General features: G+C 45.7%; 1 protein-coding gene across 5 annotated transcripts in view; it reads right to left on the reverse strand.

Annotated features, from left to right (window-relative positions):
* The window catches only part of ADAMTS9 (ADAM metallopeptidase with thrombospondin type 1 motif 9), a 159,029-nt gene that overhangs the window by 12,535 nt on the left and 120,548 nt on the right, over positions 1–25,946 (reverse strand). For 4 of the 5 annotated variants that reach the window (XM_075938511.1, XM_075938510.1, XM_075938509.1 and 1 more), the window contains 8 exons: positions 23,830–24,003; positions 11,375–11,545; positions 9,130–9,324; positions 6,259–6,391; positions 5,498–5,592; positions 5,247–5,341; positions 5,020–5,153; positions 2,889–2,980 (listed from right to left, as the gene is read on the reverse strand). In XM_075938511.1, the coding sequence (XP_075794626.1) occupies positions 2,889–2,980; positions 5,020–5,153; positions 5,247–5,341; positions 5,498–5,592; positions 6,259–6,391; positions 9,130–9,324; positions 11,375–11,545; positions 23,830–24,003 (1,089 nt within the window). The remainder of the gene's footprint in view (positions 1–2,888; positions 2,981–5,019; positions 5,154–5,246; positions 5,342–5,497; positions 5,593–6,258; positions 6,392–9,129; positions 9,325–11,374; positions 11,546–23,829; positions 24,004–25,946) is intronic. The other variant, XR_012906430.1, reaches the window with a different exon arrangement.

Consider the following 25,946-nt stretch of genomic DNA (forward strand, 5'->3'; position numbering starts at 1 on the left):
ACAAAATTAAGAGGCACGTCTGCACTTGATGCCCATGCATACTTCCCATTAGCACTTGACTTTGAGCTTTGAAATATCCTTTTCCACCTGACACAAGTCTGCGAATCTGAAGGTTGTAATTTCATCCCTGACCTGGAGTCCAAGATGGCTGCTCTGTTAGGAAAAGGTAGGCGGTTGCTCAAAGCACATGCTACCTTGGGAATGTGATGCTCCAATTAAATACCAACTATTTACTTGGGTGGTGGAAAATCAACATTCCTGAGGTAACAAGTCAGTCCCTGAGACATGGTGCTGTAGAGAGACATCAGCTCCAAAACTGAGAGGGCCAGAAAATTGAGGGACCTCTCATCCGCTGTCAGCTTGCTGGACTCCTGACTCACACACCCTTGCTCTCAGACCCTCATGCTAGGACTAAAATCCAGAAACAAGTTTTTACCAATCACACATTACTCTTACGTCAGCATTCAATAGTATTATAAGCTGGCGGTGCTGGAAGCTGATTAAACCGAGGAGGTTAAATGAGGCACCTGTAACAATGCACATTAGCTTTCTACGGACACCCTGTATTTTAATACAGTATATCTCATGCCATGTGTCAGGGTGAAACAACCACATGCTAGCAGGAGCAGCAGCAGGTCCCTAAAAGTGTGGGGGGGGGACACCAGTGCCCGAAAGGAGGGCCTGCCCCTGCATGGCCCTTCTCCTGAGGTCCTGCCTTTGCCCCTCTGCTCCCTCCTAAGATCCCACCCCTCATCCTCTTCTCCTTGTCGTTTGGTAGAAAGGGGCCTGGTGCCCTGTATTCCAGCGCCCCTGCATGCTGCAGCATTTCCAAATGGGTCTTTGGGTCACAAGCGAACTTCTCCAGCACATTGGGCCTGACCTTTCCTCTCTGTCCTCTGCAGGCTGCACACACACCTCCATAGATCCCTTCGCGCCCCTCTCCTGTGTGTGCCCCAGCACCAGCTGACCGGTCTCTCGCAGAGGAGACCGGAAGACCACAAAGACTTCAGTAGATGGATTGATTCTGCCGTCAGCGCCACCATCTTCCTGGCCAACCAGCTCTACTGCTTACTGGCTGCACCTGTGTCCACAGCCCCTGCTAGCTCCTCTCTGCCTCTCACCTTCCTCGGGCTTGCATTCTCTGTAGGAACAACGGCGTTCTCTGAGGAGAACTCTCCCCACCGCCTCTGGCTGGCCTCAATCCTTCCCTTCCTACGCCTGCCCAGCACCGTCTCCTCCTCCACCCTGAGCTCTAGGAAGGTGTCTCTCACGCTGCTCTCTCCGAAATCCTCATTTCCTTCCAACTCTGAATTTTCCTTTTCCAGCCTCTCTTCCCAGTCCCTGTAGCCTTCAGATACGCCACATTCCCTCCGTCCTCCGGAAACCCTCCTGCAAGCCCAAGGACATGCCCTTCTCCATCCTTCATTCTGCCTTTAGGCTTCTCAAGTGCATGCACCTTCTTCCAACTCGCCTGACTTCCTTCTCCTGGACCTCTCCTCTTTGGCTGCTTCCTTCTTGGCTGGTGGGGTCCTTTGTGTAAACTTTTCCTTTCCCTCCATGCTGTCCTACCTTGGTCTTCCTTGTCTGCCAGCCGCTCCTTCAGTGCCACCCCTCTGCATCTCTCCCACTAGTGCAGAAGTCCCTCGGGACTCCTGGCTTGTCTCTTCCCTTGTCCTCCTGTACATTCAGCCTGTGTACCCTCAGCCATTCTAACAGAGGGAAGCAGCACTGCTAGGCTGATGAATCAAGATCTTCTGCTCCACCTACCCCTACACATCAGCTACATTGCACATTTCTGACTGCCTACTACAGCCAGTTTCAACCTACAGCCTGTGGTACCCCTGGGGCCCCACAGATTACATCTCAGGGGTCCACAAAAGGGTGTCATTACCAGAGAGCAGTGGTTTCAACCTGTGGTCTGCGCACTCCTACAGGTCCACAGACCAGGTCTAAGGTTTCTAAAGGGGTCCACACCTTCATCCAAAACATTTTACGGGTCCACAAAAAAACCACAACAGATCGACAACCATTGAGCTAGTTACTGAGCTTAACAAAAAAATAGGTTGAGGTGCTGGCTAAGGATTTGAGAGTGCAAGGTTCAATTCCCTGCTTTGCCAGACTTCCTGGGCAAGTCATCAAGGCTTTGTCTTCAGTAACCACCCCGGCGATCTAATCTACACGACTTCAGCTACACCAAAGTGGCTGAAGTCTATGTAATCACTGCAGCGACTTGTGTGCAGTAAGGTCAGCAAGGGCTGCTTTTCCGTCGCCGCTGGTAACTCTTCTCGCCCTGGTGAAGTACAAGAGTCAATGGGAGAGCGGTTGGAGTTTGATTTATCGCGTCTACTCAGACAAGATAAATCAAACACCGGTGGATCAGTCACAGTAACCTTGATCCCTGGCTCAGTGAAGACAAGCCCTTAGTCTCTTTGTGCCCCATCTGAGAAATGGGGGCTATAGTACTGCCTTATCTCACAGGAGTGCTGTGAGGATACATGCAATAAAGAAAGCAAGGTAGTCCTAGGGCCAGATAAGCATCTAACCTAGATTGATCCTGCTGGTGCAAACCTTCCCAATCCTTTTTTCACCCTTGTTTCCCCTTTCTTGTCAATTCTCTGCCCTTTCCCCCCCAACCTCCCTGCTGGGCAGTCAACTCAGGCTTGGCATTGTGGAATGTCTCTCTTCAAACCCCGCTGCTTGTCTCCCACTAACCCAATGGCCGTCTGCAGCCCAGAAAGTACAACTTGTACAGACAAAAGAAAGTTTCAGACCGCTGAGATGAGAATGTGACAGTTGTTGGAGTCGGGCAGATGCGATCAAGAGGAATTAATATGAAGTCTGAACATAACAAATGGAACTAGCTCCTAAGAAATGTAATTGTCAAATACCTGAGGGCATTTGGCCGCACTATAGCAGTCCCCCGCAGTGGCATAAGGAACAGGTCGTCCATCATGTGTCCGTGCAAACTGTAAATCAGTTGCTGAGAAAATTATTTGGTGAACAGCACAGACAGGGCAGACAGCAGGGGGAGGGAGGAAAGAGAAATTTGAACACGTTATCTGCTAAGAAGTACGTTTGGGCAATTTGCTTTTATATATTAATCTGGTGAGCTCAGCAAAATCTCTTCTTTTGGCTTTGCAGCAGTAAAACCTTAGTTCAGCAAGATGCTTAAAAACACCACACCTCTGCTGAATGGCAGTCCTTCATCTACTGAAAGTTGTGCAAGTACCTGGGTGAATTTGACTGTGTAGAAACAACACGCACAGAGATAATGATTTGGGTTATATTCTCAGAGCGCAAATTTTCCCAGTAAGCTGAATCCACCGGTAATAGAAAAGAACACATGAACATCCAGTGCACGTATTCTCCCTTAAACGAAAAGTGGTACTGGAACAGAACAAAACTGCCGTTTCAAAGTTAGATGGCCTTAGCAAAAAAATACCAGTTGATTGATTTCGAATAACGAACCGCTATCAAACTGGGATTGTCAGAGGAGTCCATGGAGATTAAATGAGCATTTCCTTTTCTGTTTCAGTGGGGTTTGGATATCTCATTCCTTTATGAGCCTTTGCAAATCGGAACCTTCCAGTTTCTATAGCTCACGTGGCAGGTGCTTCGAGATTTGAAAAGGAAGTGACAGCACTCCCAAGAGCTTGGTTTTATCTAGCGGTTTAAAGCATCTGCACTCCTTACCACCTCAACGCCAGTAGTAATGATAGCTTGTATTTTTCACTTATTCACTCAGAACTGACACCTAGCAAATTCGATGTGTCAGGCCCCTCTTGGAGTCAGTCTCGACAGGCCGTCAGACATGCACCCCGAGCTCACCCAGCCTCAATGGGCGTGGCAGGGTCAGGATTTCTATGGGATAGCTGAACGTCTCGCCCTGTTCCCATTGCCATGTTCCCAAGGGTTCGGTGCACTGCCTGCAGAAGTCGAGGGAAAGACTCCCATTGACTTCAATGGCCATTGGATCCGGCCCTTAAAGAGCGCAGAGTTCAGACCTGACTGCATTAGTGGCAGTTCTTTACTGGAATGTTCCATGCATTGGAGCTGTATCCTGCAATTGCACTAATGGGGTGGGGTGTGTGTGTGGGAAAGAGAGAGAGTGCGTGTGTGTGGTGGGTGTGAGATAGTGTGTGAGTGTGTCTGTGTGGGTGAGAGAGTGTATGTGTGTGAGTGAAAGTGTGCGTGCCTGTGTGCGTGAAGATAGAGACTGTGAGTGTGTGTGTATGTGAGAGGGAGTGTGTGTGAGAGTGAGTGAAAGAGAGAGAGTGGGTGGATGGGTGAGTGTGAGAGTGTGTGTGTGTGTGTGTCTGAGAGAGAGAGTGTATGTGTGTTTGTATGTGTGTTTGTGTGTGTGTGTGTGAGTGAGTGAAAGAGAGAGAGTGGGTGGATGGGTGAGTGTGTGAGTGTGTGTGTGTCAGAGAGAGAGTGTATGTGTGTGTGTGTGTGTGTGTGTGTGTGTGTGTGTGTGAGTGAGGGTGTGAGTATGTGAGTGAGGGTGTGAGGGAGAGTGTGTGTGTATGTGAGAGAGAGATTGTGTGAATGTGTGTATATGAGTAAGAGAGAGTGTGTGAGTGTGTGGGGGGGTGGGAGTGAGACAAAGTGTGTGTGGGTGGGTGTGGGTGAGTGAGAAAGAGAGAGAGATGTACGCAGGCAGGGCCAGGCTCTCCGGGGTTCTATTTTCCATTTGATTCCAATTTCGCACACAATAAAAACCAAGCAACACACAAACCCAGCTGAGTTCACAGCAAGGTAAGGGATCATTCAAAGGAATGAGAAACCAGTCATTATTCCGTGTTATTCCCTGTTTGAAGGGAAATGGAGTTTATCATTCCTAGTGCACTTAAGCGGCTTTAGGGGAAAGATCTGAGGAGCTCTACATTTCAATGATCGGGTATAAAACGAGAGGAGGTCTTATACAGGACAGCCCAAGAGCATTGCTCACTAAACTCCCTCTCTTGGCGTGTAGTTACAGTTCCATCTGGGTTAAAAAAGGCCCTGTTTTTTACTCACTTATTATCTGCATAACACTCAGGTCCAGCCTGACTTTGCTGAAGGAAGAAAATCCAGCTGCTGTGTAATCTTTTCTGCACTGGCAGTCTTCTCGTCTGCTCCCGTTATACGGACATTCGGTCGGGTTATGTAATCTAAATCAAAAGAAAACCCTTTCTACTCGTGACAGGAAAATAATGCCATGGAAAACAAAGCAGCATGAAGCCCCAAGTCAAGAGATTGCTTACCTGTAGCCATACACTTCAGAGAAATTCTCTGCATCCCCACTGACAAGACTCACATACTCTTTGGGGCTTTCCGTCTGCATCCCGGCACAGTATATCTGAGAGTGCAAGAGAACGTCATTCTGTCAGACACTTTCGGCAAAAAGCACATCTCTAGAAAATGGACGGTGAGAAATGCCACGGTGGAAGTGAAGAGCCACACACAAGATAACCTTGCAGCTTCCAGAGAAGTGCAACAAACTGTCAAAACACACCTTTAATATCCTTCCTTGAACTTTAAGGTAATATTCACCATCTTCCATCACGCCTTTGAGTCTCTGAACCTCTTGGCAGCTGCTTGGTAACTCACCTGAAACGACACCGAAAGAGTTGTACAGGTCGTGCCTCTGTAAACCGGGGCACTCAGGGCTGGCAATATCTGTGGCCCAGCACGACCATGGATGTTCCAAGATCAGAGAGCCCTGCTGTGCTTTGGGGGAGGGAGGGCCCAGGAGCCTGGTCCGATGCGGGGGCTGGGGTGGGGCTGGAGCCCAGCGCACAGCCCAGCTGGGCTGACTGGGGGGGGGGGGGGATCTGAAAGTTGGGAAGTTGCCATGCTGCTCGGGGAGGAAAGAGGGTGGGAGCCAGGAAGTCCCACCCCAAGTGGCTCAGCTGGGCTGCGGGAGCAAGGTGGGTCAGGAGCTGGGAAGCCCGGAGAGATGGCAGGGCAGAGGGTGTAGCCAGCAGAAGAGGGGCCAGAATTGACCTGCCCTGGTCTGGCAAAATCTCTTGTCCAGGACCAGTCAGGTCCCAAGGGTGCTAGACTAGCGAGGTCCAACCTGTATTTGAGAAGCCACTGGAGGTCGCATGCCTTGTGGGAGCGCTGGTGCCCAGACCCAGTGAAACAGCCTCACCCATGTTTAACTTTAAGGCTATGAATTGTTCCAGGGAAATCAAGGGCCTGGCGTGGGAAATGCCCGGGACTCATGGCCTAAAGTCAAGAGACTGAACGGAAAGCCTCAATCCATAGACTCACAGTCATGGATGTTGTGACATGTCCTCCTCTCTTCGGGCTTTAACTCGGCATGGCACAAAGCGCTAGCCTGGTCATCGTTGGTTAGGCATTGCACCGACCGGTGCATCACCCCAATGCCACAAGTCACCGAGCACTAGGAAAGAAAACACTCTCAGTATGATTCCATTCCTGGCGCTTATGGTGCTAAAACGCAGATGGTTGGTTGGTCAAGATCAGATTGCCACGGTCTGAGCCCACTGTAGTGTAATCCACATACCCTGGGTATGTCTACACTTGCAGCCTAATTCGAAATAGGGCTGCAAATGTAGGCATTCAAAATTGCAAATCAAGCCCGGGATTTAAATATCCCGTGCTTGATTCGCATCTTCCTAGCCAGGCGCCATTTTTGAAATTGACAAGACCGGAATAACTGCCCGCGTCTACACGCGGCCATGAAACGGCCGTTCAAAATAAAGCCCTATTTCAAACTACCTGTTAACCCTCATTGCAGGAGGAATAACAGGTAGTTCGAAAGAGGGCTTTATTTCGGATGGCCGTTTCACTGCCGCGTGTAGTTGCGGGCAGTTATTCCAGTCTTATCAATTTCAAAAAATGGCGCCCGGCCGGGAAGATTCAAATCAAGCGCAGGATATTTAAATCCCGGGCTTGATTTGCAATTTTGGACGCCTATATTTGCAGCCCTATTTCGAATTAGGCTGCAAGTGTAGACATACCTCTAGTGTGGGTCCCTGTCCCATGGAGTGGCACTTAGACCACTTACAGCAAGAAATGAGAATAAGGGAGCTCTACAGCCTAAGCTGAGCACCAGCTGGCTTTTAGCTCAAGTAGTAGCAGCACCTACATTAAGCTTCCTAGGTTCAAGTCCACCTGGTGGCAGGTACAATAGCTCATGGTGAACTGTGAACACGCATTGAGTTCCATAGATTTCAATGGGACTTCTTACTGGTCTTCAAGTGCTTTGTTGCACTGAGGCAGAAATAGTCCAAGGGAACCATATGGTCAAGCAAAGAGGCCCAATGGCTGCTCCCGCCACTTGCTCAGCCCAGTTATTGACACTGTTTTGCACCAGCACAATAGATAAAACATTCAGTAGGGGGCCTGACTCCAAGTGAATCTCGGCTTATGAATGTAACGCTCTGCTCCAGGTTATAGAAAGGCCCCTTGGAACAAACATGGGATCATTTAAAGTTTCATATCCAAGTTGTGCAAAACATGGGGTGAAACGGTGGCTACACCTGGGCTCTCTTTAAAACCCAAACTCAAAAGGAATCTCAGGTAAGGACTGAAAACAAAAGAAGTGCTTGAACTAGACTCTATAAATAGAAACCATCCAGTTTTGCATAGGCCTGAATTTTCAAGAGTGAAGTGTGATTTCGAGTACTCTCCACATCTGGTACCCAACTGGAGACACCTGAAAAAGGCCAGCAGTCCCATTTGGGTCTAAAATTCAGGACCATTTACAGAGTCTCAGGATCAGTAGCCAGAATCTCTAGTTCTTGTTGAAAATTTGTTCTTAATTAGTGCATCGTAAGATGGCAGAAGACAATTTTCATGCGATAGAGCCAATCACAAATTACCAATTTGTGCCTGTCACAGTGATCACTCTATCGGTCCTGGGGCCATAACACTTCAACGGGAGCAGAATGGGACCCACAATTTGAACGTCACACTGATAATTATTTCCCCACTACATTATTTTGAAAAACAAAGATTGGCAAATCCATGGAAGTTACAATTGTTGGTAAGGACAACAGGGCAAATCAACAGCCAAATGTTTACTTCCTGAAGGGTGTGCGACTCTGAAAAGAGATATTAACTGAGACAAATTTCATGATGTTTTGCTTGACTCAACCCTCATAAAACTTTGAGACATAAACTTAAATGCCGGAGGTGTGTTAATGAACCAAACTTCCTGGGAGAAAGAGAGAATTACAAAGAATGGCAAAATCTTCAAAGTGATTGTTGCCTTAACTGAAATCTGATCTGGTGATACAAGGTCCAGAAAAGGTTGGGTACTATATTAAATTTACACTGAAAGGCTAGTTTCTTTTCAATGCTCTATCAGAGCATTTGAAGGAAGGGGGGGAAATGAAAGTGGGATTCTTTATATGCTGATGCTCCAACTTGTTCAAATGTTGGTGCATCATTTATTCACATATTAAGCCAGGGGTTGGGACCCTTGTTTGGGTCGGGGGCTGCTGACCCATAATAAAATCAGTTGGGGCTGCATGCAAGTGAGAAGCAAATAAAAAACCCCAAACCAAACCAACCCCTCACGACGTGGTCCCCGACTGAGAAGGAGAAAGACACTCCGCACATTCACCAGACCATAAGGGGGCTCAGCCTAGTACATTTTGTGTGCTTCAGCCCTGTGGTGGGTCAGCAGGATGTGGGGTAGCTGGGGGAAGCCCTGAGCCTTAGGGGCTGGATCCAGGCAAGCTGGGGACCGCATCTGGGCCCTGGCCCTGAGGTTTCCCACCCCTGTATAAAACCTTGAACATCTACATGAATGAATTGCATCCAAAATAGACAGCCAACCATCGCTTTTGCTAGATCCCAGGCAAAAGGTCACTTCTGCTATTTTGCCCACGTGTGCAAAGGCTGCTGGACTATACAAGCTACATGGGATGCCATGAGAAAGACAAGTAGACACTGGACTGTTATCAAGGGAGCCGTCAGCTGTTTGACATCCAGGTATGGGATCCTTGGGCACATGCAAAGCCACGTAGGCTAAGTCTTCCTTCTCCCTGAATGCCTGTTAACCGATGTATCAATTTTGGGCCAACGTTTGGACCCACTAGCTCAACTTAAACCTCTCTCGCCCCCTGGTGGTACAACCTCCCTCCAGGCACAACTACTCCTTAAACTTACGCTTCCCCAGTTGCCAACGCGCCACGATGCCAGGACTGGACATTCCCCGAGGTAGCAGGTGCGGACATTTGGTGGCTGGGTGCCAGGGCAGTTGTCTACATTCTGGTAACCGTACTCGTAATGGTCCTTCTCGGTGTAAATTTCGCTGCATGAGACCAGCCTTTGCTCATAGCCCTTGCCGCAGGTCACAGAGCACTAGGGGAAACGGAGGAGTTTGGTTAACATTGTACATGGCCGCTCACTGTACCTCTTTGAGAAGTAGGGAAAAAGAAAGACTAGCTTGCATTTTCCTGCCAGTTAAAGAGGGGAGGGGAAGGGAGACTATATAGTTGTCCTGTGAATGACAAATAACTGACCGGCATGTATGTCTTAAAATTACAGTGCTCAGTGCACCTGCTGATTACTGCAGTGGTCACTGGCGACCTACAAATCCAAGTACCACAATTAGCCACAGATCACATTCTAACCCCATTCCTGAATATTAGCACTGTTCACAAGTCGTCTCACGTGGACAGAGCCTCAGTTGCTATCAGTCTGAATGCACAAGTCCACGGATTTTGGTGGGACTCCTTGTACCGGACGGCATTCCTCCTCACAAGTAGGGGCAGGAGCATGTGGCCATCAGTGAACAGTGACATGTGGCCATGGATCTGCCTTGTTCCACGGGGTTTTCAGAAAAAGGTGAGTGAGGGAGATACATCTGCTCTGCAACATAGGCCAGGAGGGGGGAAAAATGATATCCCATGAATTTAACAGCAGTGGGGATGAAGACAGGGCTGATTTGTGCAGTCGCATAAGCCCCGATTCTGCAAACATGCACACACGCAAGTTTATGCCTGAGAGTAGCCCCACAGCAATGGATAAAGTCAAGACTATGCATGAGCATTTACAGGATTGGGCCCACAGTAAGTTACTGGAGCAGATACCAGAAAAAAAAAACCATATGGCACTTGGGGAAGGCTGGGTCACAACTGGTCTTCCCAAAAATCTCTCTCCCCCCTGTATTTTCTTGGTCTCCCCTCCACCCTAGCTTTTACCATTTCTTTTTTCCCCCTCTCTCATCTCTGCTGTGTCAGCAGCGGCCCTGTCATTTTCCCCTGCAACTCTTCCAAGCGGAAAACACCCCTTCACTTGACGCAGAAGGAAACAACCTGCCATTAGCCTGTTTCCTTCTGCGGTGAGTTCTGCCTGCAAAGGGAAGTAGCGTTTTCCTCGGCACACCTCTTCCTTCACGCTTTAGGTGGCAAATCCTATTCGCTTTACTCCCACGAGTCGCCTGATGAGTGCCAGCGAGAGCGCTAGGGTCAGGAAAGCGGGCAGGATCGGGCCCTCAAATGCTACGCTACGCAGGACTCAGAAGGATCTACTCCTTATGCCGATCTTCAAAGGCTAGATTCTAGGCTGATGAAATTGCTGTCGTTCCGCTGAACCCAATGGAGTTGATTCCCACCAGCTAAGGATATGTCTCTATTGGAACTGTGCAAAGTGGAGGGTTTGGGTGACTGTGCTCACTCATATTGGGTATGTCTACACTACAGGGTTTTTTCGGAAAAAAGTGGCCTTTTTTTGAAAAAACTTCCCCTGCCTCTACACTGCTGCTGCATTCTTTCAAAATCGAAAGAATGCGGCAGTTTTTTCGACCATGGAAAACCTCGTTTTACGAGGAAGAACGCCTTTTTTCGAAAGTGCTATGTAATGCAAACTGCTTTTTCGAAAGAGAGCATCCAGACTGCCTGGGTGCTCTCTTTCGAAAAAGTGGCTTGGTTTTTCGAAAGTACTGGTTGTAGTCTAGATGCTCTTTTTTCGAGAGAGGCTTTCTCGAAAGAGTCTTTCGAAAAAGCCTCTTTCAAAAGAGGCTTGTAGTCTAAACATAGCCATTCCGGGTACAAACATATTTACTATCCACTGGACAGTAGAGGGAATAAAACCCACTTCAAGTTAATCAACCATGATTTGTATTGGAAACTGATCTTTACAAAATAGCAACAAAATAGTAATTAAACTCTTCAGCACCACGCTGTTCCGGCCCCTCAACCCAGGTTATTCTTGGCAGGGGGTGTCAGGGCTTAGCCCTCCCCGGGGGAAAAATTGGGAGTTTTTGGTCATGTCCCCAACGTGGTGCAAATCAGCAAGGCTCCATCGAAGTCAAAGATTTGCTGTTCAGATGGTACAGTCAGACCCTCATCAGGCTAATGCTGTTGAGACTCACAGTCCAATCAGCAAGACGATTCCCAACGGCACTCACCTCAGACCACTCTCCCGTAATCCAGATGTACTCGCAAGGTGGTAAGTGGCAGCTCTCACTATCAGGGGGTCGCTTGCTTACATCACAATTCGTGTTGTCCTCCTCTTGGTTATTCTGATTCCTGCACACAACTTTACGGTACCGGGACCCTTCCCCACACGTTTTCGTGCACTGCCGATAAAAGGAGAGACGTCATCTAATGGTACTTATGAAGGCTCTTGCTTTCTCTTACTATTTTTATTAGCTGTAGCGACTAATGGTCACAAGTGAGATCAAGGCGAAACTCATAACGAGACAGTCCCTGTCTTGAACAACAAACATCTATAAAGGGGAAACAGAGGCATAAGAGGCTGAATGATTTTCCCAAGGTCATACAGCTAATCAGTCGAAGACATGGGTAGATCATTGGAGTCCCAGACCAGTGCCTTCCCCACTCACTAAACCGCACCTGCCTTCTGTTTCATTGCCCATTTGAAATTAAATGAATGTAAAATATGGTTTTGCTTCCTTATCGGCCACCCTTATTTTGAGACTAGGAATTGTTCCGGGACTGCTCAAGCCAAATGCAACAAGAGTTGCCAAAAGTCAATAGGGTGGCACTTTTCCGTTTCTAAATGCTGGTGGATCCTTAGCTAACTTGTGCAACCCCTATGGAAGAATTAACTTCAGTGAGGGTTTATGTATTTCGATTTAGCCAATAATATATCAAGGAGAATGGCAGGTGACCGGAGGGTAGACAGAACATGCATGGGAAAATTAGGGAGAAGATGAACTTATAAAATCAAAGAACTCTAGAACTGGAAGGAACCTTGAGAGGTCATCAAGTCCAGCCTCCTGCCCTCATGGCAGGACAAAACACCATCTACATCATCCCTGATAGATGTCTATCCAACCTGCTCTTAAATATCTCCAGTGATGGAGATTCCACAACTTCCCTTGGCAATTTATTCCAGTGTTTAACCACCTTGACCGTTATTTTCTCTTTACTGTGCAATCTAAACCTCCCTTGTTGCAATTTAAGCCCATTGCTTCTTGTCCTATTAGAGGGTAAGAAAAATATTTTTTCTCTCTCCTCCTAACAATCTTTTCGGTACTCAGAAGGTGTTATGTCCCCTCTTTTTTCCAGAATATTACCTCCCCCCACAAATCTTTCAATCTTCCCTCATAGGTCATGTTTTCTAGACCTTTACTCATTTTTTTCGCTCTTCTCTGGACTTTCTCCAATTTGTCTACATCTTTTCACAGCTTGGGACTCTTCTTGAGAGTGTGTCTGGAAAATGCACATTTGAGGATGGTTAGCCATGTGATAAGAATGGAAGAAGAATGACCGGCCAAGAAAGCATGAGAGGAAAAGCACTGCAATGGAATACAGAGGATACTATGGAAAGACTCTGTCAAGAGAAGACTGAAGAGAAAAGGACTTGAACTGCAAGGCCTATAAGGATAGTTTGACTTCTACATTTGGGGAAACAACTGCGGCCAGATCAATGAAGCTGTGGGGGAAAGAGGCAAATTCTGCACCTTCCTGACTCCCCCATGGCCCTCTCCAAACTACGCCCATGCCCATAACCTGCACCATGAACCAGAAAGAGCAGCAAAGAATCCTGGGCACTCCGACACCATGTAAACCGGAAAAGGAGTTGAAATGGGAAGTGAACTGGGGTTTATGTATTTTGATTAATTAAAAGCATCTATGACCAATTTAAAAAAATGATTCATGTCTTACACAAAAGATAGGAGCCCAGAGAAGGACCCGGGAAGAAAAGTTCTCCAACGATTGCTCGTTTCAAGCAATCAGCTAGCTACGTACAGTACACACCCGCCACCCTTTACAACAATCTCAGCGCTTCAAAAAGAGGGATGGAAATGGCTTACCGGTTCCAGGTAAGCAGTAGCGGCTGGAACTGCTCCCTGCCCACCCAGCAGGTGGGTGCTCCAGCCCTGTGGGGCCCACCACAGCCCCTGTCCATGGCCTTCCTCGCCTCAGGTTACACCCCATCTCTTTGGGAGTGGGGCCAACAAGAGCTGCCGGTCCCGCTCCCAAGGAGCTGGCTGCAGAGCCTGCAGCGAAACCTCCCAGGAAGTGGGGCTGGCTGCCCTTGCTGGCCTCATCCCCAGAGAAGGCTTTCTAAGCCCTTCTGCAGCCACCGGAGACAGGACGTGTCTCCTTGTCCTCTACTAGTGGAGAAACACTCTGGCCGCACAGTTGTGTTCAACTAGAGTAGGCGTCCTTCCTCCACTCATGCAAACAGCTTCTCTACTCAAAGTGTATTCCACCCAAAGTAGGGAAGAGCAGGAGGCACCCGGAGCAGGAAAGTCAAAAGGAAAAATGAACAGGCTGTACTGGGCTTGTAAATAAATGGTTCATTAACAGCCAATTGCTTGAAAATGATCGTTGGATATAGGGGGCAGGAATGGTCTTCCCCTAAGGAAAGGATATTTTCAATCATAGAACACTTGAACTGGAAGGGAACTCGAGAGATTGCGGCAGGACCAAGCACTGTCTAGATCAGTGGTTCTCAAACTTCTTGGCATCATGCCCTCTTTCTAATTTTTCAAAAAACCCTCACTCCCCCCCCCCAACAGCAAAACTTGAGCAAAAAAAAAAACCTGATGGGGGGGGGGGGGGGGAAAGAGGCACTGGGTTGCCTTACGCCGCCCCCTGGAATTTCTTCACACATCCCAGTTTGGGAACTCATGGTCTAGGTCATCCCTGACAGATGTCCAAATAACCTGCTCTTAAATATCTCCAGAGATGGAGATTCCACAACCTCCCTAGGCAATTTATTTCAGTGTTTAACCACCCTGACAGGTAGGAAGTTTTTCCTAATGTCCAACCTAAACCTCCCTTGCTGCAGTTTAATCTGCCCCTCCACATGTGAAGTAAGCTAGGATTCATAAAACTTTTTAAACTCTGAATCAGTCCCTGATTTCCTCTGATGAGTGAGATCTACCAAGTGAACCCAAGTAAAAGGCAGCACTATCAGAGCCTTTTGGTTTTCATTAGCTGTCAGAACCCAGACGGCAAATGATTTCCGGAGAAGGCTGAAATAAAATGTCAATAAGTAGGCGCACGGAGGTTCTGAGGAGCATAGCCCTTTGGTTCAGAGGGCTCCCAGGAAATACAAGGTAATGGAACAATATTTCGTAAGTGGTGTCCATACAAAGCTGCAAATTATTTTGGAGAAGTAATGTAGCAGCTCTTAGGCAACAATCAACATTACAAAATCTGCAGTCTGGCAAAAGACCCCATGGGCTGTATGTGCTTTCAACCTTATTTACTCTCTTGTTGTAAGTCCCTAGAGTGGAAATTTCCCCGAGGTCTGAACTGAAATGGAGCACTCCTAACAGGAACAGAATCCTTTGTTTGACTGTGATTTCCCCAGAGAGGGAGCCAAATGTGCGATATTTGCCCTCCTCAGCGATCGCCGCATGGTATAAGCAGAGAAGTCCTTTAAATTAAATTTAAAAGTGGGTTACTGGATTTGCTAAGCACAGCCAACCAAAAGTGGTAACTGTCCCTTTTCCAAGGCAGCCTGTACTTTAACCGCAGTTCTCCTTTCTAATTAGGGAGTTTCACTGGAACTCTGGATGCGGCAGGAGGGGGAATAAGCCAGGCTGATGGCAGCCCCTATAAATACAAATAGGCTGTGTCTAGACTGGCAAGTTTTTCTGGAAAATCAGCCGCTTTTCCGGAAAAACTTGCCAGCTGTCTACACTGGCCGCTTGAATTTCCGGAAAAGCACTGACGATCTCATGTAAGATTGTCAGTGCTTTTCCGGAAATACTATGCTGCTCCCGTTTGGGCAAAAGTCTTTTTCCGAAAGACTTTTGCGCAAGAGGGCCAGTGTAGACAGCACAGTAGTGTTTTCCACAAAAAAGCCCCAATCGCGAAAATGGCGATCGGGGCTTTTTTGCGGAAAAGCGCATCTAGATTGGCCACGGACGCTTTTCAACAAAAAGTGCTTTTGCAGAAAAGCATCCTGCCAATCTAGACGCGCTTTTCCAAAAATGCTTTTAATGGAAAACTTTTCCGTTAAAAGCATTTTCGGAAAATCATGCCAGTGTAGACATAAACATACAGTAGACTTCCAATAATCCGGCACCTTTGGGAGCTAGGTGGTGCCAGATTATCGGCTATGCCAGAGTACCAACCCAAGAGGTACTATAAGGGGGCATACTCCCAAACCCATCTCCCTGCCCTCCCCTCCCCCAGACCCAAACACCATTCTTCCCTGCTGTAACCCAGTCCCTCTTCTCTCCCAACCTTCTTTCTGGGTCCTGAAGCAGCTGCCTGTGCTCAGCGGCCGGCTGCTAGCACATGCAGGCTGGAAGCTGTGTGCTCTGGGGACCGTGAGCGGAACAGCGCGCGCGCATGCGGCTCACAGCAGCCCGGCTGTGAGAGCAGCTGACTGGAGCACTTCTGGGTTCCAGTTGGTGCTGGGCTATTGGGAGTGCCGGACCACTGGATCCCGGACAACTGGAGTTTTACTGTACATAGTAATAAGCAGAGTATACAGAGACGGCAATCTACTGGCGTCTGAAAAAATGGTGGCACAGAATGGCTCATATTTTACTTACAAGACTTTTCTTAGACAGTCCAGAATGGCCACACTTGAAACTGGTGTCCCTTGTCCCCAAAGCAGGTTCTCCTCGCCCCTACAAAGTTTGCCCACTTTAGAGATGTGAATGGTTAACTGGATAACTGGTAAGTGTCACCCTTACCAGGTGATACTTACCAGTTATGGTAAACCAGCTGGAGCTGCAGCACCCTTCCCTCGTCTGTGGGCAGGGGGATACTCCAACTCCATAGGGTACGCCGTGGGCATGGGCACCACAACCCAGCCAAAGCAGCCCCCACCCATCTGTTTAATTGGTTAATCGTTTAAACGTTATACTGGATTTTACATCCCTAGCCCACTTATAAAGTTTGTTGATGATGCCTCGTGGGGGGGATTGCAAGTGTTTTGGAGGATAGGGTCATAATTCAAAATGATCTGGACAAACTGGAGAAATGGTCTGAGATAAACAGGATGAAGTTTAATAAAGACAAATGCAAAGTGCTCCACTTAGGAAGGAACAATCCGTGTCACACATACAGAATGGGAAGTGACAGTCTAGGAAGGAGTACGGCAGAAAGGGATCAAGGGGTCATACTGGACCACAAGCTATATATGAGTCAACAGTATGAGACTGTTGCAAAAAAAAGCAAACATGATTCTGGGAGGCATTAAAAGGAATGTTGTGAGCAAGACATGAGAAGTCATTCTTCTGCTCTATTCTGCACTGATTGGGCCTCAGCTGGAGTACTGTGTCCAGTTCTGGCCACCACATTTCAAGAAAGATGTGGAGAAATTGGAGATGGCTGAGAGAAGAGCAACAAAAATGATTAAATGTCTAGAAAACGTGAGTTGTGCAGGAAGACTGAAAGAATTGGGCTGGTGTAGTTTAGAAAAGAGAAGACAGAGAGGACATGAGAGAAGTTTTCAAGTGCCTAAAAGGGTGTTATAAAGAGGAGGGAGAGGGACAGAGAGCCCTGAGGGTCCTGGGAGGGGCATCCGTGGGCCAGATCTGGTGGCTTCGAAGGCCGGATTCAGCCCACGAGAGGTATTTTGCCCACACCTGATCTAGATGGTGCTTGGTTCCTCTCGGAGGGCAGGGGACTGGACTAAGGATGTGTCTAGACTACAGAGTTTTGTCAACAAAAGTGGACTTTTGTCGACAAAACTATACCTGCGTCCACACTGCCTTTGAGTTAAGTCGACATAACGTCAACAAAACTCAGCAGTTTTGTCGACGTATATAAACCTCATTCTACGAGGAATAACGCCTTTTGTCGACAGAGTTCTGTCGATAGAAGGCATTATTGCATCTACACTGTCCTTTGCGTCCACACTGTTATGTCGACAAAGCGGCTTGCTTTGTCAACAGAACTGGATGTAGTCTAGACGCTCTTTGTCGACAGAAGCTTTGTTGACAGTATCTGTCGACAAAACTTCTGTCGACAAAACCCTGTAGTCTAGACATACCCTAGATGACCTCTTGGGATCCCTTCCCATGCTAGTCATTTATGATTCTACGATCCTACAGTTTGCTTGAATTCTGATCTATTTGGTTCAACCGCAGTGATGGAAACTGTAGTTCAGTTGCGTGATTGTTCAAATAACTAAACTCTGCAGTGACAGCACTAATTGGGACAGTGGGTTTGATTTTGCAGCCATCTACCCACTAGGACGTTTATTGAGCCCATAAACTCATTTGACGGTAGGCCACTGAACAGCTGTAATATAAGAGCAGTGCCACACATTTTAAATCGCTAATAGTTGCCTAGGGATTAACTCCATTAACTCCCATGTTGTGTCCCCCACAGAAGCCACCTGGTTTTCTAGCCATACGTTTTCAGGTTCTCTGCACCAGTGATGGTCACCTGGCTGTCTAACTTGTGCAGTCCCCAACTGTCCATTTTTTATCCAATATGATTTCATCTGACTATTTACATATTGTCCAAAATAAATGTCAATTAAAAATGATCCCATTCCAAAGTGAAATAGAGCACCATAAAAGGAATAAAATTGGTATATTAGAAATTCTAATTAGCTGCAGCAGGATTATAAAGTATTATTTATATCAAAGTGTGACAGTTCAGATAATCTGAAGAAGCTGCCCTTAATGACATGAGAGATTTATGTTGATATTTCATGTTAATGGCAGGTATAAATCTCTTGTTCACAGTTGACAACAGGGAATAGGTGTTAATAGAGGAGCCTGTAAAACAGGCAGAGTTTTCACAAGCATGGTCTTTATCCTCCTTCAAACTCCAGGTCTTGATAAACTATTTTGCTGACATTACAAACTGTAGGAATATTTCAACCCACTGTATAACTAGGTAAAGAAAACTGGGTTACATTTTTATGAAAACTGGTACGGGTGTGTTTGTGTGTATGTCAAAATCTGAAATTTAAACAAAAAATTCACATTTTAGAAATGTTCTATCAACTCTAGACATCAAAGTCACTTCATTAGACTTTCTGCCTGTATAAGATTTCCCCTGAAGTAACGAAAGCCAGAAATACACAATCTAGTGTGTGCGTATGTACACACATACATATACACGCACAAACACATACACATGACACTCTCACCCTCTCTATTTAGATTTCCATTCTTTTGCAGCATGCTTGCACAAAGATTGATGTACAAATTCATTCCCTATCAATGTTGTGTTTTTCCTTTTGGCCCCACCCTTATTTCATCTTACAATTAACAAGGCCTTTTCAATTGACCTCCTTTTCATAGAATCAGAGTAGAAAGCCAGAAGGGACCGCTGGATCAAAAAGCATACCCCTCCTTATCATAGGCCACCAACACCATACAACACCTGCACACTCAACTCAACCACCTCAGCATCCTTCGCGATGTGAGAAATGAGAAGAGTTAACTAACAGATGATCTCCAGTATGCTCCCTATGGATACGCATTGGCAAGCTAGAATGGTGGGTTATAAACAAGAATTAAAATGCTTGACAAACTCCCTTTAAACATGAGACCAAAAAAGCGAATGGTGCTGTAATGTTATTTTAAGTCATGCCATTCACGTCAATTGGGTTCATTGCATTCCTTGTTCCGAGCACACGAATGCAATTTGTGCCTTGTCTCTATGGTTAACATGCACGCTATATTTACATCTGGCAAGGAGGCAATTTTGCTTTAACTGCGCACCTGACAAAATAAGAACCAATTCCAAGAGAAGGATTGCAAACAGCTACACAGGGACACATTCAAAATTCCCAACATCCGCAGTGTATCTCTGTTTAAAATTGCTCATAGGCAGGAAAGGTTCTCTCCCATCCTCTATCTCTAAACCTTTCTTGGAATCCAATCTGTCACAAGCTTAATATTTCCAGAGCGCACACCATCCGGTGGGGAGCCTTTCAAGAAACCAATGTAAACATCCACCTCCTACAAAAGCACTGGCAGTGGAGAGAAGAGGAGCGGATTATTCTCTCCACTTGTAAGAAAGTTGCAAAAAGGAGAAGCGAGGACGAGGGTTGGAGAAGTGGCTAATTACATTGCTTAGTAAGTACTAAAACCGCACGCTGGTGGGCAATCTGTTTTGCCTACCCCTTGCACGTTCATTAGCTGACTGCGGTCAATGGGGGCTGTAGAAAAGAACAACGTGCTTTACAGTGAGCTTGGGACAACAGCTCAGCCTTTTCCCAATTTCTTGTAAATTACTGCACTTCTGTCTGAGGCAAAAGGCTCAGTCTATTTTGCTCTGCCTTTGTTTTTTACCTCCTGGCTGTGTCTAGACTGGCAAGTTTTTCCGCAAAATCATTTGGTTTTGCGGAAAAACTTGCCAGCTGTCTACACTGGCCGCTTCAATTTCCGCAAGAACATTGACGATCTCGTGTAAGATCGTCAGTGTTCTTGCGGAAATACTGTGCTGCTTCCGTTCAGGCAAAAGTCTTTTTCCAAAAGACTTTTGCGCAAAAGGGCCAGTGTAGATAGCACAGTAGTATTTTCCACAAAAAAGCCCCAATGGCTAAAATGGCGATCAGGGCTTTTTTGTGGAAAAGCGCGTCTATATTGGCCATGGACGCTTTTCCGCAAAAAGTGCTTTTGCGGAAAATCGTCCTGCCAATCTAGACGTGCTTTTCCGAAAATGCTTTTAATGGAAAACTTTTCAGTTAAAAGCATTTTCGGTAAATCATGCCAGTGTAGACGTACCCCTCAGTTTTGTAATGGCAGAGTTTAATTTCTGCAGCTGTAAGTCGGCGGAGCTCCATTCAACTCAATGGACTTACACCGCTTTACCACAGTCACAGATTTGATGCCCAGGGTTTCTAGCAGTCTTGAATCATTCCTTAGCCACCCCGTATAACATCACTGCAGCTTTCAAATGTGAAGATGCAGCCATGCTGGTTAAAATTGGTCTGTAACATACTCCATGAGGCCAAGTATTACAGGGTCGTGAGGTATATGCAATAATCCCTTATGCTACTGGCTACAATGAGTGAATGTACTGTACGGGAACAAGTCAAGGCTGAGCGAACAGAGAAAGAAAGAAAGAAAGAAAGAAAGAAAGAAAGAAAGAAAGAAAGAAAGAAAGAAAGAAAGAAAGAAAGAAAGAAAGAAAGAAAGAAAGAAAGAAAGAAAGAAAGAAAGAAAGAAAGAAAGAAAGAAAGAAAGAAAGAAAGAAAGAAAGAAAGAAAGAAAGAAAGAAAGAAGAGAGCGGCTGCTGTAACCTTGAATCTTCTTGCTGCAGATGAAACATTCCGCCGCCTTTGCAGGACTGAAAGGCTTTTTGTTTTAGCTGCGATTTGTTCCCTCTTATTTCTGGTATAAAACCACAGCACAAGAGTAAAGAAAATGGAAGAGTTTGGGCCCATCAATATTCTGAGCAGGCGAACATAGTAAACACGAAGAGCTAGATCATCCTTTGCACTCTGAATAGAAGGACCCCCTCTGGCTGCCTAAACAGGCCTTAAAAAACGTATCCCTGCTTTAAGACCCTTTTGCATTGCAAAAGCACTGTCAAGGAGCCTTAGTGGAAATTAAGACCAGGCCCTAGATCACTTAATGATTATTTTGCTCTTTTTACAGGCAGGAATCTGCACCACTGCAGCCTTCATTAGTAACCACCGTGTCTGTTGGTTCAGAACACAAGCCCTGATCCGGCAGCATTAAAGCCATTGAGAGCTTTGCCATAGATTTCAATGAGTCCTCAATGCACGTCAAACCTCCACTGATGGCAATAAGGACTATGTGCTTGCAGCAGGAGGCAGAGCAAAAAGACACATTCAGCAGGTTGCCATTTGGATTGGAGAGAACGGAGAAAGTTCTGTTATATGCGAGGATGCCAAACAATTTTTCTCACAATAGCAGCAGACTAAAATCCCTCTCTGCTCAGAAACCACCTTCAGCCATTGTCTCCCATGACAGATCCAGCTGAATTGAATGGCATTTAAAATAAAAAACATTTTACATTTTCAAGTTGTTTGCCTTTTGCAGCATTTCTAACAGACCCTGCAATTTCCATTTAGCTAAAAATCACCCAAAATATCGCCAATAAATTAAATGTTTCAAAGGAGTCAGCAGCTTGTTGTCGATTTTTCTCAAAATACCTTTTTTTTAGGACAAATCCATCTGAAAAATTTCAAGCAGCCCTACTTCCACCCCTTTTCACTCCGTTCTTCCTTTTCTTTGTTCCTTCTCTACGTGCTCGGCCTTGACTTGTTCCCGTACAGTATGCTCACTCATTGCAGCTGGTAGCGTAAGGGTTTATTGTATATACCTCATGGCCCTGTAGTACTTGGCCTCGTGGAGTATGTTACAGACCAATTTTAACCAGCTTGGCTGCATCTTCACGTTTGAAAGGTGCAGTGATGTTATACAGGGCAGCCCAGGAATGATTCTCAGACTTCTAGAAACACTGGGCATCAGATCTGTGATTGAGGGAAAGCGGTGTAAGTCCATTGACTTGAATGGAACGCCGACGACTTTTGGGAGCCGGGCCTTTCCCCTACCAGTCACCATCACGCCACTTTGGGGCAACTACAGCCCTTCGGACATGGGAAAGTAATGGTAGAGTGTTACGTGTTTTAAGGGTATTTCAATACAAAGCAGCAGCTGGAAATAAGGGGGAGGCGTTAGTAACATGTGACCAGTCAGCTATCAATCGACTTATGTCTTGAGAACCTCTGACATAGGCCATTTTAAAGTAAAATTGGCTCTGCACTCTCATTTCTTGTATAGATCTACGAAATGGGATTCGTACACAATCATATGTATTTCCAGAAAAAAACCATCTGGCCTCATATTAAGCTTCCTGTGTTAATAATTGTCTCTGTGCTCTTCATTAGGAGTCTAAATTCTGAGGGCGCATGCCCTAAGAGGCATAAAAACCCTGCATTTAGGTAGTCAAATTGGCAAATATCCAAACGCAAGATTTAGACAGCTGAGAAGTCCACTTATAAGCCTTGGGAGATTGTAAGAATCCACAGCTTCTGTGCTGACCTTAAAGAGGCCTGGCTACATCCTAGTTTGCTCTTACTTTATTTACGGAGTCAGTGGGTGTGTCATGATCTCTGTTATAATAATTATCACAATCCTCCCTAGACACAACATGGTAGTTTTATTGCAAGTAAGGCTGAAATTTCAACACCACCTGGTATGGCACATCAAGCACAGTGCAGTCCACCTCAGTGCAGCTTGAATCAAGGTGATTTAAAGACGGCAGACAAGTGGACTAAGAAGGAAATTGTCATGTTGGATGGGAGAGTTATCACATTTACTGCAAGGGGTGGAGAAGAAAGGGGAGTTTGGACAAGTATCCAAAAGGCACTTGGACGATCATGCAGCATGGGATGTTAGTTTTCAAATGCACCGTATATACCGCTTCTTACAGCCCCGCAAATAGTAAAACTTAGCCCAGTAAAACTTTCTTACCGAGTTACTCCTCCAGCATGCATACAGGTGGCAGACCGAAAGCCAGCTACTAAAGGGATTAGTGGAGTGGAATCAGGCGCAGCTTAAGCAAAATATGCAAAATACTGGCTTTGTGGAGGTCCTACCAAAATATTCTGACACATGCACCTATAAAACTACATAATGTATCTTCTTATGCTCCAGTGCTTTAGTATAGGGTGTCCCCGCTATAAGTGGCCCCGGTATATATCAGTTCTGTACTAACACTGTTGACGCTCGTAGGAACTGATGAGTTATAAGTCCTTCCATTCCCTGCTCTTAAGTCACGCACACACAAAAATAAAATGCACAAATGGAAGCCAGACGTGGGAAAAAAAATTCCCTGCTTTAAGTTGTTTTGCTATAAGTCCAAGTTTTTTTAATGTATCTTGGACTTATAGAGAGGACAGCCTGTGCTTTCTAAAAACTTGACATGATCTGTACACATATCAGAGGGGTAACCGTGTTAGTCTGGACCTGCAAAAACGACAAGGAGTCCTGTGGCACCTCATAGACTAACAGAGGCATGCCTCTGACGAAGTGGGTCTTTGCCCACGAAAGCTAATGCTCCAATATATCTGTTAGTCTATGAGGTGCCACAGGATTTCTTGTTGAATCTGTACACATGACCATTTAATTTGCACAAGACTTTCCTTTACATTTTTTTTTGCGGGGGGGGGGGGGAAGCAATCAAAAGTTTTAAACCTAACTGTGTGCAAACACACACACACACACACACACACACACACACACACACACACACACACACACACACACACAACCACCATCTACTCTGCATCAAAGCAGGCTCTACCCCTGCTTCCTGTAAAACCTTGGCTGGATGTGACAACAACCGTCTCCTAAGTCTCTGAGTAGTTCACACTTCACAGACCGCGAAATGTGATACCGTTAAACGTCAGGCCGAGGGTCTTACTTTGGTATGCTTTGAATATTGCTGAAGCTGCCCAGAGCGGGCCCTTATTACTTACAGCTTGCCATTCCTCCGTTTCCCAGCTGTAGCTGGGACATCCAGCAATGTGGCATTCCTGTTCAGAGACTGGTCTTGTGAACTGGTAACAGTCCGTCTCCCTGGCTGTTTTCTGAGCGCCGGCGTGGCAATACACAGTTCTCTGCTGCATTCCTCGCCCACAGGACACCGAGCACTAGAGAGGGACATAAAGAAGTAAGTTGCAGCTTTCCTTTCCGTTTTGCTTATTTTCCTGATGAAACTCTCTGCTGTTGTAGTGAACTTCTCTGATTTCAGACCAAGAAGGGAGCTGAGATAATGCTCCGCTGTGTGTTCTGCAAACACATTTAACACTCCTACTCTAAGCTAGCAAACAATAGCCCAAGACATTTAAAACTCAGTCTCCTTTTGCTGCAGAAAATTCTTCTTTGTGTAAGAAAACATTTTGCAGGAAATGTGAATGCATCAGGTGAAATCCCAGTTCCATTGAAGTCAATGGGAGTTTTGCTATTAACTTCAACGGAGGCAGCGTATCATCTATAAGATGCATGCTGCAAAAATCTCCAAGGATAGAAGCATCATTAAAAAAAAATCACAAGTCAGCTGGAGCTGTACGTTGCTCCTTGCACATCCAGTTCAATAGTTTAAATAAATCAATCAAACTTTACAATACAGAAACAGTCAGTAGACTGATCAGCCTTTCATGACAAGCAAGCATGAATTACACTGCATAAAGACTGAAGCAATGAAGTTCTGTAAGTACGAGACTTCTGGAATTGCTTTCAGTTTACAAATATCCCACTGCAAAAACACTACATCCTGTATACCCCCCCCGCCAAACAGATCTGTTTTTTGTAAGTTACTTGTTTTACTGTCACATGTATTTGCTTCATTATGGCACACACACATTTGTATCCACTTTCAGTCATCTGATGAGAGACTGGTGTTAATCATGAGTAAAATACGTTTTTTGGATTTTAATAGTCACAGCTTACTGTTTTCAACAGCTTAATTTGTTTCCTACAAAAATACTTTTTGCTAATATGCTCCATCATAATAAGTTTGACTAGTGTTTAACTTCATTGCTCTAAGGATTTCTTTTATTGTGAAGTCCTAATACATAGTTTATAAAAATGAAATAAGAATAATAAAGATAAGAAGTGTGTATAACAGAAGTGCATGGTTCAAATGTAGGTATTATGATCCACATTTTGCTTCTTTAAAGGTCAGTAGAGAAGATCTTATTCATATGTAAGCTATTGAGAAAGTTTGTAATACCACGATAGTAAGCCTTATTTAGCAATGGAATTAAGCAATGTTAAAGGAATCTTCTTCCAAGTAACTGAAAAGTATTCTTATGTAATGCGGCATTTCCTTTACTAACCGAATCCACCATAAAGCAAAGGAGACCAGAGAAAAGCTGACTGTGAACATTCTCCTGGTTATAAATATTTATGAAAGACTGGTTTGTGCAACTTGGAAGAGAAGCACAATGCAGTTAGCTAGGTGATGCAAATCTGACCCATATGCTGTAGTACTTCTATTGTGATTAATAACACTCTTTATCTTAAACATTCCACTGGGGACAGTTAGCTAAATAATGGAAACACGGTTGGAGTAACACAACTACCCAGCTGCTTAGTGCATTCTAAAATGACTTTTGCCCAAGTTTATCACCTGCAAAACAAAGTACGTTTGCAAGAATGTTGGGACATTGCTGTCCTAAAAGGGGTTAATCCGACATTTGAAACTGCATTGAATAGCTATCCAACATTGTGAGCAAACATCGTGAGCAAAAAAGGATGGTGATGTCTTATTTTCATCATGGAAGTTTATTGTATGTAAAGCTCTCATAATTGTATTACGGTTTACTATATGCAAAATTATACGACTCCCAAGGACCAGACAGGGGCTTTTAATCCATGGGACCAGCCCCCAGGAAAGGATTTTGGTTAACTGAAGGACTGGCCTGGGATAAAATCCTGGCCCAAATGAAGTCAATGGAAAAAGTCCCGCTTATTTCAGCAGAGGCAGAATTGCACCCCATTTGTGCGCCTAAGTTGGGAAGAATCTTTTGGAGTGAGAATCTTTTCACCAACTTGAACGGGGCCAGGATTTCACTTCTGAGATTCCCTGCTA

The sequence above is a fragment of the Pelodiscus sinensis genome, chromosome 11 (assembly GCF_049634645.1).
Source record: "Pelodiscus sinensis isolate JC-2024 chromosome 11, ASM4963464v1, whole genome shotgun sequence".
Classification (NCBI taxonomy): domain Eukaryota; kingdom Metazoa; phylum Chordata; order Testudines; family Trionychidae; genus Pelodiscus; species Pelodiscus sinensis.